Consider the following 16106-nt stretch of genomic DNA (forward strand, 5'->3'; position numbering starts at 1 on the left):
AACATTGTTAATGTGCTAAAACTGCTATCATAGATACCATTACCACACAAACTCAGGGTGTTTCTCCAGGGCAAGATGAGTTCACAGACCCCTGAGCCATGGGCCACCCGGCCAGAGAATCCTAAACCAGAGACATCCTGACTCCCGAAACTACCATTAATCACAGAAATGATTAATCCCAGCCTCTCCGTTCTTCCCCTTAAGAAACCCCCAACTCCAGGACCACCTGGAATGGATCTGAGGCTTGTCTCCACTCCATTGCTTGGGGCCTGCAATAAACACTGTATGTTCCTTCATCACAACCTGGTGTCAGCAGATTGGCTTTGCTGCATGTCGGGCGAGTGGACCTGAGTTGGATTTGATACAGGACCCTCTCACTACAGGCTCAGTGCTGGCCCTCGGTGAACAGATAGTAAGCAAAACAGACGCTTTCAAAGTCTCCATTTCCTCAGCTTTGCTCCTTCCCCTCTCCTCTCCCCCCAGCCCCTCTGGCATCCTTCCTCCTGCCCTGAGGCTGGCACTCACTCACCTGCCTGCCCGCCCGCGGCCCTAACCTGGCTGGCCCTCCAAGCTCAGCAGTCCTAGACACCCAAGCCCTTATTCTCCTGAACTGCGTCAACCCTGCTTCATGCTGGAGCTCTCCCAGGGTGGAAATGGACCCTCCCGCTGCAGCTGGCTTCACATAATCACACACACACATACACACACACACTCTCTCACACTCACACAGAGTGGGGGGTGTGCAGGAGAGCAGATTAAAGGACCATCTTTCCCTCCCCAGCAGCACCCAAGCAAGGACATGAGGGTCAGGGGACAGATACGCTTTATTACTTAGTTCCCACAGGTGATCATCCCACAGCACGAATCAGACCACCCACCTGCACTCATTTATACTTTACGAAGAACAGGTTAATGGGAAGAACAGGTTAATGGGACGCAGGGCAGCTTCCACAATGACCCAGCCCTGAGGCTGTAGGGCCTGAGAGAACACCACTCCTGCTTTGAGGCCTGGTCATTCCGGCCCCCACCGCACCCCACTCCTCCAGACCCCTGACCTCAGAGGAAAGAGTAGACACTGGGTCTCACGCTAAGCGCCAGGACCCACAGAAGAGAAATGGGGAGTCCCCAAGTGGTAATTTCTCTCTTCCCACGGCCCAGCCTCCAGATGAAGAGAGTAAGGCACAGTCGGTGGTGGAGAGGGAACAAAGCCAAGAACCTGAGCTGAGGACGGGCATCCTCAGACCACAGCCCCGCTTTTCCTTTCTCCCAGGCAGCTTAGTCTGGGGCGGATAGAGCTGAGGGCGGCAAGTCCACCCAGAAGACTGGGTCTGGGGACCCTGGCGAGAGGAGGCGTGGCTCCCGCCCTTCTGCCCCACAGGCCTTGACTGGGAGTCAGGGGGAAGGCCACATGGCTCCTGCCCACTTTCCCCTGGTCCTCAGGCCAGCCTGGATCCCGGCGGGCACTCTCGGCCCTACCGAGGGTTCAGCTCCGGTAGCTCCTGAGCAGGTGGCCGGCGATCACCAGCCTCTGGATCTCACTGGTGCCTTCATAAATCTCAGTGATGCGAGCGTCACGGTAGTGCCGCTCGGCTGGCATCTCTGTCACGTAGCCCATGCCACCCAGGATCTGCATGGCCTAAGGCGGAAAGCAGGGGCTCAGGAGGAGAAGACCCCCACTCGAGGGGAAAAACAGGACAGGATCAGCCACACCGAAGGAATACCCGGGGGAAGGGCAGCCGGCACACTCGCTGCTACTCAACCCTTGGGACCTCCCTCGCCCAGGCACCGGGGACACTCACCTGGTGGGTGATGGCAGTTGCGGCCTCCGAAGCAGCCAGCTTGGCCATTGCCGCCTCCTAACCACAGGGGATGGTGGCGTCAGAAACTCGACCTTGGGGGGAGCGCCCAGCACATGGCCCTCAGCAGGGTGGGCCTGGGGGAGCCACCCCTTGTAGCAATAAACCCACAGGCCCGAGGAACCAGGACCCCGCCCAGATGTTTCCCTCAGTCCCTCCACCACCAAAGCTCTGGGCCGTGCCCAGGGAGACCCCAGCCCCACGGCACCTTGATGAAAGGCCTCTTGTTATCCTTCAGCACCGCAGCGCGCCAGGTCAGCAGCCGGGCACTCTCCAGGGCCAGGGCCATGTCCGCCAACTTGAACTGCAACAACCCAGTCCCACCCCGGCAGGCAGTCGGTGTTTGCCCTCCCTCCCCTCTCCCTGCAAGACAGGAGGTAGGAGGGCAGAGGACACGGAAGCAGGTGAAAGCCATCTGGGAGGCAGAGGGGAAAGGCCAAAATTCTCTCCCTCCGCGGCATCGTGCCTCATTACCTGGATGACCTGCAGCTTGGTGAGGGGCGCCCCGAAGGCCGTGCGGTTCTCGGCGTAGTTCACAGCACAGTCGAGGGCAGCCTGGGCGATGCCCAGGGCCTGGGAGGCGATGCCGATGCGGCCCATGTCCAGGGTTTGCTGTGAGGACCGCCCTGTCAGTGGCCGGCCAGCCGGGCCCCAGGGCCTTGCCCCAGGGACCCCACCCCCGTGGCTGGGCTCACCATGGCAATCTTGAAGCCCATCCCTGGCTCCCCCAGCAGGTTGTCCTTGGGGATGCGACAGTCCTCGAAGATGAGGTTGGCAGTGGATGAGGCCCGGATGCCCAGCTTGTCTTCCTTCTTCCCTAGCGTGAGCCCAGGCGTTGGCATGGGAACCAGGAAGGCACTGATGCCCTGGAGGCCAGACACGCCCAGTGACTTTTTCACCTGCTCGAGGCCACGCCCCTCACACAAACCACCACAGCCACCGACCCCTGTCCCTTCCCTCCACCTCCCTCAGGACCTTGCGGTGACGCCCTCTGCCAGCTCCTCTGGGGAAGGCGCCACCCAGGGAGGGAGAGGGACAGCGGCAAGTGCCCCAGAGCAAGAACAGCTCCATCAGACCAAGGAGATTTGGATCTAGAAACTCTGAACGTCTCACTGACCCTCCCTTCGGGGTCCCCACCTTGTTCTGCAAGGATCTGTCCGTGCTGGCGAAGACCACGGCGGCCGAGGCCTCCCAGGAGTTGGTGATCCAGGCTTTGGTGCCACTCAGGACCCACGAGTCACCATCCACCCAGGCAGTGGTGGCGGCGGCCCCCGCGTCGCTGCCGTTCCCTGCCCCACACGCAGACTCAGAGTCCACCGCCACCAACTCACCCGGAACCCAGCCTCACCCCTGGCTGGTGAGCCAGGCCCGGGTCCAAGGGATCAGAGTCTGGCTCCTGAGAGAAGGCTCGAGGGCCGCACCGGCTCCCACAGCTCTCGGGGTGTGGGGATGGGGGGGATGTGACAGCTGGGTGTCTTCAAGCCAAAGGGACCCCAGGGCCCAAGTCCCTCCCTCCCAGCTCAGCCGAGGCGAGCCCCAGCTCTGTGGTGATCCCAGCAGCCAGAGCTCCACCCCAGGCCCTCACTCCTGCCCTCCTGCCCTCCTGCCCCAGGAGGCAACGAGCAGCTGACCCAGCTCAGCACTGGCCCCAGCCTGAGTCTGTCACCCCGATTCTGAGGGGAGGGGACAGGGGCAGGCCCTGTCCCACGGTGATACCTGGTTCACTGAGGGCAAAGCAGCCAATTTTGTCGCCGCTGGTGAAAGGAGTGACCCACTGCTTCTTCTGCTCCTTGGAGCCAAACTTCAGGATGGGCCCCAAGTAGAGGGACTGGGGGGACAGTGCAGAGCGGTCAGAGGCCTTCCAGCCCAGAAACCTGCCCACCCACGTACCCACCCCCAGGCCTCCTCTCTCCAGAGGCCCACGCAAGGGACCAGGTCCAGAGGCGGTCAGGGGCAGGGAGCCAAGGCCGGGCTGTGCCCCGGATGTGGGGCTGCGTGGCAGAGGGCCTGCCCACCCACAGGAGCTTCCCCTCCACTGGTGTATCCAGGGCCCAGGCGTGAGACTCACGTTGTTGACGCTCATGATGACTCCAGTGGAGGCGCAGCCCCGGCTGATCTCCTCCATGGCGATGGCGTAGGCCAGGTAATCGAGGCCGGCACCCCCAAACTCCTCGGGCACATCCATGGCCATGAGCCCCAGCTCACCCATCTTCTTCACCTGGCCCCAGGGAAGGATGTCATGGCAAGGGCAGCTGCCGGGGGACGGTGCCCAACCTCTCCAACCCCAACTCTCCTGCCCCTGAGCCAGTGCCTGCAGAAACTCAGGTCACATGGCCACATCCACCTACCCCGGGACCGCCGAGGCTAAGTCTGCAAGACAGCACCATTCATTCAAGCCGTCCTGTCCCCAAATTCCGCCCCAACTCTACCCTGTGTCTACAGACACAACCAGTCAGCAGGCAGAAGGCACAAGAAGGCTTTGGGGGCCTCTGAGGTAAGGAGCAGAGCAGGGCAGCACAGTGCCACACAGACCTTCTTTCAGTCCCTTACACGTACCACACTCCCCCTCCCCACCACAGGGTCTTTGCACATGCTGTTTCCTGTCAGTGATGCCCTTTATCAACTAGTTATTATCTCCTCCCGTCCTTGGGGCTCAGCTCAAGCACCACTTCTGCTGCATGGCCATCTCTGACCTCACTGAGTCAAATCCTTCAATCACACGCTCCTGCGGCATCTGTGCCTCTCCTTAGTGGTGCTTGTGCAGCTGTAATTTCACACCTATTCATGTGCTTGTTCTGATTAAGGTCTTTCTCCGTGACCACGAGGGCAGAGACAGTGCGGTTTTGTCCACTGCTATATTCCAATGCCAGTGAAACAATGAATAAAGGGGAAGAAGCTTGGAATTTTGACTTGGAATACCAGTGGTGGTCATGGTTAATTATCAATGCCCAACGCTGAAAAATGCTTTATGTGTACTCTTCAATTTGAGTCTCGCCAAAGCTCTGTGAGGACAATGCTGAGTCAACCTCATGTCACAGGTGAGGAAACCAGAGCTCAGGGAGGTGAAGCAACCAGTTCGGGGCGGAGCTTGTAAGTGGCGGGGATGGGACTGAAACCCAGCACTGACCCCAGGACCTCAACCAGCTCAGACCCTTCAGCAGGTTCCTAGGACAGATTCCTTACCCTCTGTCAGCCTGCTCCCCACCTGGGAAACAGGGACCACAACAGAACCTGCGTAGCTTTGAGACGAAACAACTAAAACCAATGGCCTCTAGGGAGCAGGCTGGGGTAGAAGAGGGACCACTGCTTTTCATTAGAAAATCATTTCAGGACTTCCGTGGTGGCGCAGTGGTTAAGAATCCACCTGCCAATGCAGGGGACATGGCTTCGAGCCCTGGTCCGGGAAGATCCCACATGCCGCGGAGCAACTAAGCCCGTGCGCCGCAACTACTGAGCCTGCGCTCTAGAGCCCACGAGCCACAACTACTGAGCCCACGTGCTGCAACTACTGAAGCCTGTGTGCCTAGAGCCCATGCTCCACAACAAGAGAAGCCACCGCAATGAGAAGCCCGCGCACCGCAACGAAGAGTAGCCCCCGCTCGCCGCAACCAGAGAAAGCCTGTGCACAGCAACGAAGACCCAACACAGCCAAAAATAAATAAATAAATAAATATATAAAAAAGAAAAAAAAAAAAGAATCCGCCTGCCAATGCAGGGGACACGGGTTCAATCCCTGGTCCAGGAAGATCCCACATGCCGTGGAGCAACTAAGCCCGTGCGCCACAACTACTGAGCCTGTGCTCTGGAGCCTGCGAGCCACAACTACTGAAGCCCACATGCCTAGAGCCCGTGCTCCACAACAAGAGAAGCCACCACAATGAGAAGCCCATGCACCACAACGAAGAGTAGCCCCCGTTCGCCGCAACTAGAGAAAGCCTGCGTGCAGCAATGAGGATACAACGCAGCCAAAAATAAAATATAAATAAATAAATTTATAAAAAGAAAATCATTTTATATCATTTGATTCCTGTAACCATGTTCTTAGACTATGCTGACTTCAATGAAGCAAATCAGTAAGAATGTCTGCCATATTTTCTCACTTGTCTATAATTAGTATTACTTCTGTGATTATAAAAGTTTGATTCCCCCCTTCCCCAAATAGTACTTACTTCATAGAACTGTTTCAAGGACTGAGACAACATATATATATAAAATGCTGAGCCCAGTACCTGGCACGAGGTGAGTGATCGGTGAATGGCACTGTTTAAAAAATTTTATTGACGTATAGCTGATTTACAATGTTGTGTTAATTTCTGCTATACAGCAAAGTGACTCCGTTATACATCTATATAGTCTTTTTCATATTCTTTTCCATTATGGTTTATCACAGGATATTGAATATAGTTTCCTGTGCTATACAATAGGACCTTATTGTTTATCCATCCTATATATAATAGTTTGGATCTACTAATTCCAAACTCCCAATCCTTCCCTCCCCTTGGCAACCACAAGTCTGTTCACTACGTCTGAGTCTGTTTCTGTTTTGTAGATAGCTTCATGTGTGTTGTATTTTAGATTCCACATATAAGTGATATCACATGGTATTTGTCTTTCTCTGACTTACTTCGCTTAGTATGGTAATCTCTAGGTCCATCCATGTTGCTGCAAACGGCATTTCATTCTTTTTAATGGCTGAGTAGTATTCCATTGTATATATGTACCACATCTTCTTTACCTATTCATTGGTTGATGGACATTTAGGTTGTTTCCATGTCTTGGCTATTGTAAATAGTGCTGCTATGAACACAGAGGTACATCTATCTTTTCAAATTATAGTTTTGTCTGGGTATAAGCCCAGGAGTGGGATTGCTGGATCACATGGTAGCTCTATTTTTAGTTTTTTAAGGAACCTCCATACTATTCTCCATAGTGACTACACCAATTTACATTCCCACCAACAGTGTAGGAGGGTTCCCTTTTCTCCATACGCTCTCCAGCATTTATTATTCGTAGACTTAATGATGGCCATTCTGACCGGTGTGAGGTGGTACCTCATTGTAGTTTTGATGGGCAGTTCTCTAAGAATTAGCAATGATGAGCAAGTGAACAGCATTTATTATCATTAAGTGACTGATAAGTTCTTGTCTTGACAGTGATGTCTGGGAGGAGGGGCACTGGTGAATCTGCTGAACTTCCATAATGATTTGTGTCCCTCTATGAAACTGCTTGTTTGATTCTGCCTTGAGTTGTTCCCATGGGAAACTCTTGTAAGACTCTAAGCTTGGGGTGGGCCTGACCGTGCTCAGGGTCTCCCGTGTAACACAGGGGAGGAGACGGCCAGTGCGTGGGAGGCAGAATGACAGCCCCCCAAAGACGAGCACGTCCTAATCCCCAGGACCTGTGAATATGTTTCCTCACGTGGCAAAAGGGACTCTGCAGGTGAGATTAAGTGAAGGATCGTGAGGGGGCTGCCCTGGATGATCCAGGGGGGCTAATGTCATCGCAGGGTCCTTGTAAGGGAAAGAGGGAGACAGGAGGGGCAGAGAAGGAGATGGGACAATGAAAGCAGAGGCTGGAGTGACCGGGATGCTGGCTGGAGGGGTGTGAGTCACGAGCCAAGGAATGCAGGCGGCCACTAGAAGCTGGGAAAGGCAAGGGCGTGATTCTCCCCTAGCGCCACCGGAAGGGACGCAGGCCTGCCCACACCTTGATTTTAAGCCCAGAGAGACCCACTTTGGATTTCTGCCCTCCAGGAACTGTCAGATACTAAATGTGTACTATTCTAAGCCACTGAGTCTGTGGTAATTTGTTACAACAGCAACGGGAAGCTAGTACACAGTGATAAATGGGACTCAGAGCTCCCAGGGATGTGTCATTTCAAGAATCGCTTAAAAAAATTCTGTGGTCACCGTGCACCTGGGGCCAGCGGGGGCGATGCTGCTCAGAGAAGCTGCATCATTGCAGCCGGTAGGAATCAAGGAGGGGGTGGGCGTGGACAGGAGACAGTGGTTCAGGCAGCGTCGTCTCTGAACAGGACCCGGAGACTCACAAAGCCCTGTGCCAGCACGAGCGTGGCCTCAGAACAGAGCCCCTTTCTTTTTTTCTTTTTTTTTTAATTATTTTTGTTTTTTGGCTGCACTCACAGAATGTGGGATCTTCGTCCCCTGACCAGGGATCGAACCCATGCCCCTGCACTGGAAGCGCAGAGTCTTAACCACTGGACCGCCAGGGAAGTCCCAGAGCCCCTTCTGAACCCACACTTAGGGCCTGCAACAAACCTATTCCAGGGTGGAATAGTGTTTTATGGGGAATGCCTGTGCTGGGTCAGGAGCCAGGGTCGTATTCTACCAGGTGCCAGAAATAAACAGGGTCCCCAAGATTCATGCTCAGGCCTGGACAGGAACCCCGCTGAAGGGCTTTCTCTGGCCAAACAGCAAAAGAGACTGAGTTAAAAAAAAACGCCCCGGACTTCCCTGGTGGCATGGTGGTTAAGAATCCACCTGCCAATGCAGGGGACACAGGTTCAAGCCCTGGTCCGGGAAGATACCACATGCCGCGGAACAGCTAAGCCCATGAGCCACAACCACTGAGTTCGTGTGCCACAACTACTGAAGCCCGCGCACCTACAGCCCGTGCTCCACAACAAGAGAAGCCACCGCAATGAGAAGCCCGCACACCGCAACAACAAGTAGCCCCCTCTCGCCACAACTAGAGAAAGCCCGCACACAGCAACGAAGACCAAACACAGCCAAAAATAAATAAATAAATTTATATATAAAAAAAAAAAAGCCCCAATTGTCTCACCTTACACGCACCACCCAGCTTCCCTGGACACTAAGACCCACCCCCTCTTCAGCCTCTATCTCCAGTACACAACCCTGGGATAAACGACAGATCAGCCGATCACACCATGATGCCATTTCACCCCAAGAAACAGAATGGGAACCAAAATTCCCAGACGGAGTGTAGGCAGGACAAGGACTACCCCATTTTCCTGTTACGGAAGGGGGCTCATGTGCAGATGCTGCCACTCCCGGGACACCTGGATGGGGAAGCCAGAACTCCTGGCACTGGTCTCTCTACACCACACCGCTGCCCCCTGGCTCTCCTGACAGTTCTCTCTGTCTGAATAAAAAGCTGTAGGAGTTCACAATGACTGCACCCAAGCGACTTCACTAGCATGCTATTTCCCCCAACCTTTCTCATTCTGAAGTATATCTTGAGATTTCTGGCAATATGCCATGGCCAGCTGCAGGAACATTCTAGAAAAAAACTGGAGACACGGACTTCCCTGGCGGTCCAGTGGTTAAGACTCCATGCTTCCACTGCAGGGGCCACAGGTTGGATTCCTGGTTGGGGAACTAAAATCCCACATGCCGCACGGCGTGGCCACAAAAAAAAAAAAAAAAAAAAAAACTGGAGACAATGGCAATGGAGAGAAAAGACAGTACAATCAAAAAGAAGAAGAAATCAGGGATTTCCCTGGTGGAGCAGTGGTTAAGAATCCGCCTGCCAATGCAGGAAACATGGGTTCGAACCCTGGTCCAGGAAGAAGATCCCATGTGCTGCAGAGCAACTAAGCCCGTGTGCCACAACTACTGAGCCTGCGCTCTAGAGCCCGCAAGCCACAACTACTGTGCCACAACTACTGGAGCCCGCGCGCCTAGAGCCCGTGCTCCGCAACAAGAGAAGCCACCGCAATGAGAAGCCCATGCACCGCAACGAAGAGTAGTCCCCGCTCGCTGCAACTAGAGAAAGCCCGCGCGCAGCAATGAAGACCCAATGCAGCCAAAAATGAATAAATAAATAAATAAACTTATATTAAAAAAAAGAAATCAAAAACAAAATAAAAAGCAGCAGCACACACACACAAAAAGACCATATGTTCAGTTGTATAAATCATTTCTGATCTAAGTATGCTGATGGTAACTGGCTAACAGCTGCCAGGCTCCCTAATATTTTCCTCTAGCAGCCTGACCTTCAGAGCGACCTCAAGGGGAACCCCTCAGAGCTGCTACCCACGGTGGTTACTCTCGGTCCCCTGTGTCTGTGAACCGGGAGTCCGGATCTGCATCCCTGACTGGGCCAAGCCTGGTGGTCTCCAAACTCCCAAGAGAAAATGTGAGAAAGAGAAGGACCCCTTTCCTAGCAGAGTGAGCCTTCAGCACCTGCTGCCTTCATATTTGGGACACGTTTAGAGGGCACTTCACATAAAAATAGTGCTTTTAAGTCACTTCTAAAGCTCACATATTTAAAAAATCAAATTTGTCCTGGGACAAAGTCCCAGGGAGTCTGGGACTTCCCACCAGGGAAGTCCCGGACTCCTTTTAGAGAATCAAATTCCCTAACTTGTTGAAAATTTGTTGCTTTATTCAAGGGGAAGGGGCCGCGGGAGCCACCACCGCAGTTCCCGCACTGGGTCAGTGTGTGCTAAGTGCTGGGACAATAAGGACATTCAGGATGACTTAACCATAAAATTCAAGTCCATAAGGTTCAGCAAACATCTGCTGAATGCCAAGCACTTACGGAGGGCGAGGAGGTAGGGGTGTAAACAAGACCAATCCCGGCCTTCAGGGAGGCAACTGTGGGAAGTAACTGCGACATAGGATACACACCGTCACATGACAAGCACACCCAGAGAATTAGGGATTATGAACGAATGCTCCTGAAACACAGAGAGATGAATGCTTGCCGGGAGAGGTGAGAGGCGGTGCCATTCAGGGGACACTCCCGGGGTGGAATTCACAGAAGTCTGTGCACATGAGGAAGAAGAAAAATGGATTATGATTTGAGAGGTTTCTATGTGGTTAACTATCATCTGAGACAGGGCAAGAGGACGAAGAGCACGTTTTGCACCTGATATATTAAAGTTACTCAATAAGGGACTTCCCTGGTGGCGCAGTGGTTAAGAATCCGCCTACCGATGCAGGGGACACAGGTTCCAGCCCTGGTCCGGGAAGATCCCACATGCCACGGAGCAACTAAGCCCGTGCGCCACAACTACTGAGCCTGTGCTCTAGAGCCCGCGAGCCACAACTACTGAGCCCGTGTGCCACAACTACTGAAGCCCGTGTGCCACAACTACTGAAGCCCACACGCCTAGAGCCCGTGCTCCACGAGAAGCCACCGCAATGAGAAACCTGAGCACAGCAAACGAAGAGTGGCCCCCACTCACCGCAACCAGAGAAAGGCCCACACGCAGCAACGAAAACCCAATGCAGCCAAAAATAAATAAATAAAATAAAATTAATGAATTAAAAAAAAAAGTTACTCAATAAACATTCACTGAGTGAAGGAAAAGAAACTGGGTTCAGTTTCATACATATAAATATGCACATATAGGGACTTCCCTGGCCGCCCAGTGGTTAGGACTCCACGCTTCCACTGCAGGGGCCCAGGTTCCATCCCTGGTCAGGGAACTAAGATCCCACAAGATGCTCAGTGCAGCCAAAAAAAAAAAATGCACATATACATTTCCAGGTTCCGGAGTCCAAAGCTGGTTTGGAAACACCATTCTATTTCCTATTTCCCTTTATAACATAATAGCATTATAAATTCATAACTGTTTCTTTTTTTTTTTTTTTTCCTCGGGGGCAGGGGTTAGGTTTGGACACAGAAAGAGTAAAGTTCCGCTTAGATTACAAAACAAGCCAAGTGAGCAGAAACTGGCACTAGCCTTCCACCTCCTTCGTGGCCTACCCACCTCTCAATTCTTCTCCCCTTGACTCTTCCCCAGTAAATCCACTTTTCTTGGGGGAAAAAAATTCTTCAGGAAAAAAATATTAGAAATCACTAACTAGGGACTTCCCTGGTGGTCCAGTGGGTAGGACTCCGCACTCCCAATGCAGGGGGCCCGGGTCGATCCCTGGTCGGGGAACTAGATCCGCATGCACGCCGCAACTAAGACCCGGTGCAGCCAAAGTAAATAAATAAATTTTTAAAAAGAAGAAAAAAAAAGAAAGAAAGAAATCACTAACTAAGCATCTCCTGTAGGCTGGGTGGGGGGGGGAGCTCAGAGTCTACATCTGGCTCCTCCAATCCCAGCTGTGTGACTGCTGACCAAGAAATGTAACCCCTGGCTTCAGTTTCCTCATCTGAAGACTGGAGATCAATGAAGTAACTGCCTCAGGGTGTTTTGTTGAAGATTTAATGGATAAGTACCTGGAATACAGTAACCTCCAAATGATAGTTACTCCTGTTATTATTACTATCGTCATTTTAAAACACTAGTGGACACACAGCACAGGGAGATCAGCTCGGTGCTTTGTGACCACCTAGAGGGGTGGGATAGGGAGGGTGGGAGGGAGGGAGACGCAAGAGGGAGGAGATATGGGGATATATGTATATGTATAGCTGATTCACTTTGTTATAAAGCAGAAACTAACCATTGTAAAGCAATTATACTCTAATAAAGATGTTTAAAACAAAATAACAATTAAAAAATAAAACACTAGTGGTATTATTTTTAATTTTGCAACCTGCCCTATTATCCCTGTGTCTACTGCTTTGATCCTTCTGCCTGTTTGAGCCCTGGATTCCCTTCTGTAATGGGGGGAGCTGAGTACTACCCACAGTAACAGAGAGTGATAAAAGCAAAAAGCCAACCGGCTTCAATCCTTAGCGAAGGGAAACATTGAGCAACCTCTGCATCCCATCAGCCACCAAAACGACAGAGTCCAGTTTGTGTGGGGCAGGGGCAAGATCAGAAGATCTATTTCTCCCTGAGCTCTACGACCTCAGGCAATTCCTACAACTGCTCCTACATCCTCTAGACAAAGGAAATAATAGCAGGACTCCTGATAACCTAATCAGATTACAGATATGAAAACACCTGTCCAAGATAAAACCAAATAAATGCTATCACTACTCTGAGCTAGGTCATGCATTCAGCAAGTCTGGACTGAGCAGCCTCCGGGTGCCAGAATGTGCCAGAAGGAAGGAGGCTGATGCTTTTGATCTCTTCCTTCCACATCCATTTCTGCCACTATTTAGTGGCAGGATTAATCTGCAAACTTCCCCACCCTATAAAGCAAGTAAGAGATTACAAAGCCAGAGGACTGGTGAAGAGTTGGTTGGTAGAAAGCCTGTTTCTACTGCCAGCTTTCTTGCACAAAGCAAGTCTATGTCTGTAATATAATAAGTATTATAATTTGAGGGAATATAGGAAAAATGAATCAAGTGGTCTGTCATTTGGCCAGAAAAGCCCCAATATACAGCCATGTCTTGGACAAGTGCTCTGAGGGCAGCACCAGAGTGTGGCGGTATGGAGGATACAGGGGTAGTTTAGGTCTTTGACGATAATATTCCCGATTAGAACAGGGCTTCCCAGCTGGGCTTCTGGGACAAGCACGTGGCTGGTGGATGGAGTAGGGTTTTGGAGCCAGTCACACCAAGTCTACCGGTCCATAGACAGTATGCCTTGGAAAATCACTTCACCTCTCTGTGCCTCAATTTTCTCAACTGTAATAAAAATAATAATAGTATTAATAGCTTCTGGTTTTCAAGTACCAGGCACCATGAACTTGACATATGTGATCTCCCACAGTCCTTGTAAGCATTCCAGGAAGCCAAATGGAGATTAGACGTGCAGCTGGGGATGTCCTCAGGACTAAATGAGATGACATGATTTCAATGCTTAACACCTAAACGTTACCCAACTAATTTTGGTGCTCAGAATGCCACTTGCCTACCCCACTTTGAGCTCCTTGGGTATTCCCACAGTCCAGGCACAGTGCCCGATACATTGTGAACACACAACATTCACTAAGCTGGAAAAGTGGCCCCAGAGCCTATGAGGCATGTTAATGGTGATCACAACTCCTGAATTCCTCAGAATGGAAAACAGGCGTGGAGAAGAGGCCAGTAAGACTGGCTCTTTCACAAGTTATGTACTCAACAAATATCTATTGAGTATACTGTGTGCCAGACATCTTGCCAAGCCAGGGGATGGAGACAGCAGAAACATCTCAAACTTGTCATTACAGACGGAGTGATGCAATGGCACAGGCAGGAGGGCACTGACTGGGACCTCAGCAGCTGGCAGAAGACAGACTTGGGTTCAAACTTTAGCTCTGTAACTCATTAGCTCCATGACCTTGGGCACATTATTTAATCCTCTCATCAATCTGAGTTTCATCAACTGTACAAAAGGGTATGTAATAATGGCACCTTCATCTCATAGGACAGTTTTAAGAAACAGATAAGCTAGGGACTTCTCTGGAGGTCCAGCGGTTAAGAATCCGAGCTTCCACCACAGGGGGGCACGGGTTCTCTCCCTGGTCGGGGAGCTAAGATCCCGCATGCCGCGTGGTGCGGCCAAAAAAAAAAAAAAAAAAAAGAAACAGATGAGCTAACCCATCAGAACTCAGGACAATGTCCAGCACATGGTCAGCATTGTATAAGCGTTAACTATTACTATCAACACAACACCCAGTACGTAGTAAGCATATCAACCATCCACCATTATTACTGTTATTCCAGAAGTTACATCCTGGCTATAGGCCTCATGCTGGACAAGGGAAACCTCCAGGGCATTTTCTGGGTCCCAGGAACACCCCCCACCCACTTAGGGTTCCTTGATTGCAGTCCCAGTGCCCCTGGCTGTCACCGTCACCAGTCATCCTGGAGCTGATGGCACCTGTACTCTTAAACTCTCACCTGAGCCGCCGGGAAGCGATGTTCCTTGTCCACCTGGGCCGCGATGGGAAAGAGCTCCTTCTCAGCAAAGTCCCGGCACGTCTGACGAAGCATCTGGTGTGTCTCGGGCAGTTCCACAGACTGGTAGATGGTATGTAAGCAACGCCAGTCCCGAGGCCGGAGAGCTGCCAACGAGAAGAAGAGTAGTCAGTGGAAGGGGAATGTAAGAGGTCTTGCGTAGTAGTAATAATAATAATAATAGTAGTGATCCACTAACTGGGTGGTTCTCCACCACGGTTGGTTTTGTCCCCCAAGGGACATCTGGCAATGTCTGGAGACATTTTTGGTTGTCTCAACCAAAGGGTGGTATGGAGTGGGTAGAGGCCAGGAATACTGCTAAACATTGTACAGGACAGATACCACGACAAAAAATTAAAGGCCCAAAATGTTGATAGCGCTGCTGTTGGGAATCCCACTGAATGCTTGCTAAATACTTTGTACAACGATCCCACTCAATCACCAGTATTACACCAATAATAGTAAGAGCACAGCTCTGTGACCTCAGGCGGGGATCCTAACTTCACAGGTTTCTCTAAATGTGGAGGACAGCAGTACTCAGCTCCCGAGCTGGGAAGATGAGATACTGACTGCAGCACTTAGCACGGGGCCTGGCAGAGACAGCTCTCAAAGAGCGTCCCCTTTATTATTATTCAGGGTGAGTGGGTCTTGACCAGGCAAAGGAAGCCCTGGCTACAGGTGTCACTGCTGCTACAGCTGGAGAGAAATGAGAAGATGGGAAAGGTACTGTATGCAATCAGCCACAAGCGCTAATACTGAGCACCTGTAATATGCCAAGCACCTGTGATTTAATCCTTATAACAACTCTATGAGAACAACAGTATTACTGTGGTCATTTTACACAAGGGCCAGCTGAGGCTGACAGGGGCCCAAGGTCACAGAAGCACAGTCTGGATTCAATCCCAGGGCTGGCTCCCGAGGAATGGCGCACCCTGAACCTCCGCTGAAGGTGCAATGAAGGGAGGGGAATGTGGGTGTAGCGGTGAAAACTGGGCTGGGAGTGGGGGGTCAGAGCAGGTGGCGGGGCCACGCAGGCGCAAGGAGCAGCCCAACTGGGGCAAAGGCCGCGCGTTGCCGGAGGGGCACCGCCAGCCCGCCTGCGTCAGGCGAGAATCGGTCTCCGGGACCCACGCCCGCCCGGCCCGCCCCGGACCGGAGCGCACTCACCTCCGCGGACGGGGCCGCAGGCCCGGGCGAGCAGCGCGGCGGCCATGGAGGACGGAGACCGGTGACTGTACCGGGTTTCTTCCCGGCGACCTCGGGCCGCGAGCGCGGGTTCCGGGCTGCGGGGGGCGGGGCCGGCGCGGGGCGGGGGGGCGGGGCCGGCGCGCGCTCGCGCTCCGGGGGCGGGGCCTGCCTCGGGTCCTCCTGAGCCCCGCCTCCCTCCCAGGAGATAAATCAAACTGTCCCGGGTTTGGGGGAAGTCTCCGAAGTCGGTTCCAGGCCGATCTTAAAGCTCTTCGAGGGGGGGGGGAAGGGGGGCCTATCTCTCCTAAAATCCAATTCCGTGGCCTAAAAAGCCCTATCTGGCCTTCC

General features: G+C 52.4%; 1 protein-coding gene across 1 annotated transcript; it reads right to left on the reverse strand.

Annotated features, from left to right (window-relative positions):
• Window positions 1-806: 806 nt before the first annotated feature.
• On the reverse strand, window positions 807-15895 carry ACADS (acyl-CoA dehydrogenase short chain). Its single transcript, XM_082354501.1, has 10 exons — window positions 15738-15895; window positions 14514-14677; window positions 3925-4074; window positions 3573-3684; window positions 2994-3145; window positions 2552-2722; window positions 2331-2468; window positions 2065-2160; window positions 1800-1856; window positions 807-1636 (listed from the first exon to the last, which is right to left on the reverse strand). The coding sequence occupies exons 1-10, from the start codon at window positions 15781-15783 to the stop codon at window positions 1484-1486; spliced, it is 1239 nt and encodes a 412-aa protein (XP_082210627.1). The 5' UTR covers window positions 15784-15895; the 3' UTR covers window positions 807-1483.
• Between the last annotated feature and the right edge of the window lie 211 nt (window positions 15896-16106).

Source organism: Balaenoptera borealis (assembly GCF_965194805.1).
Source record: "Balaenoptera borealis genome assembly, chromosome: 14".
In the NCBI taxonomy this organism is placed as follows: Eukaryota; Metazoa; Chordata; class Mammalia; order Artiodactyla; family Balaenopteridae; genus Balaenoptera; species Balaenoptera borealis.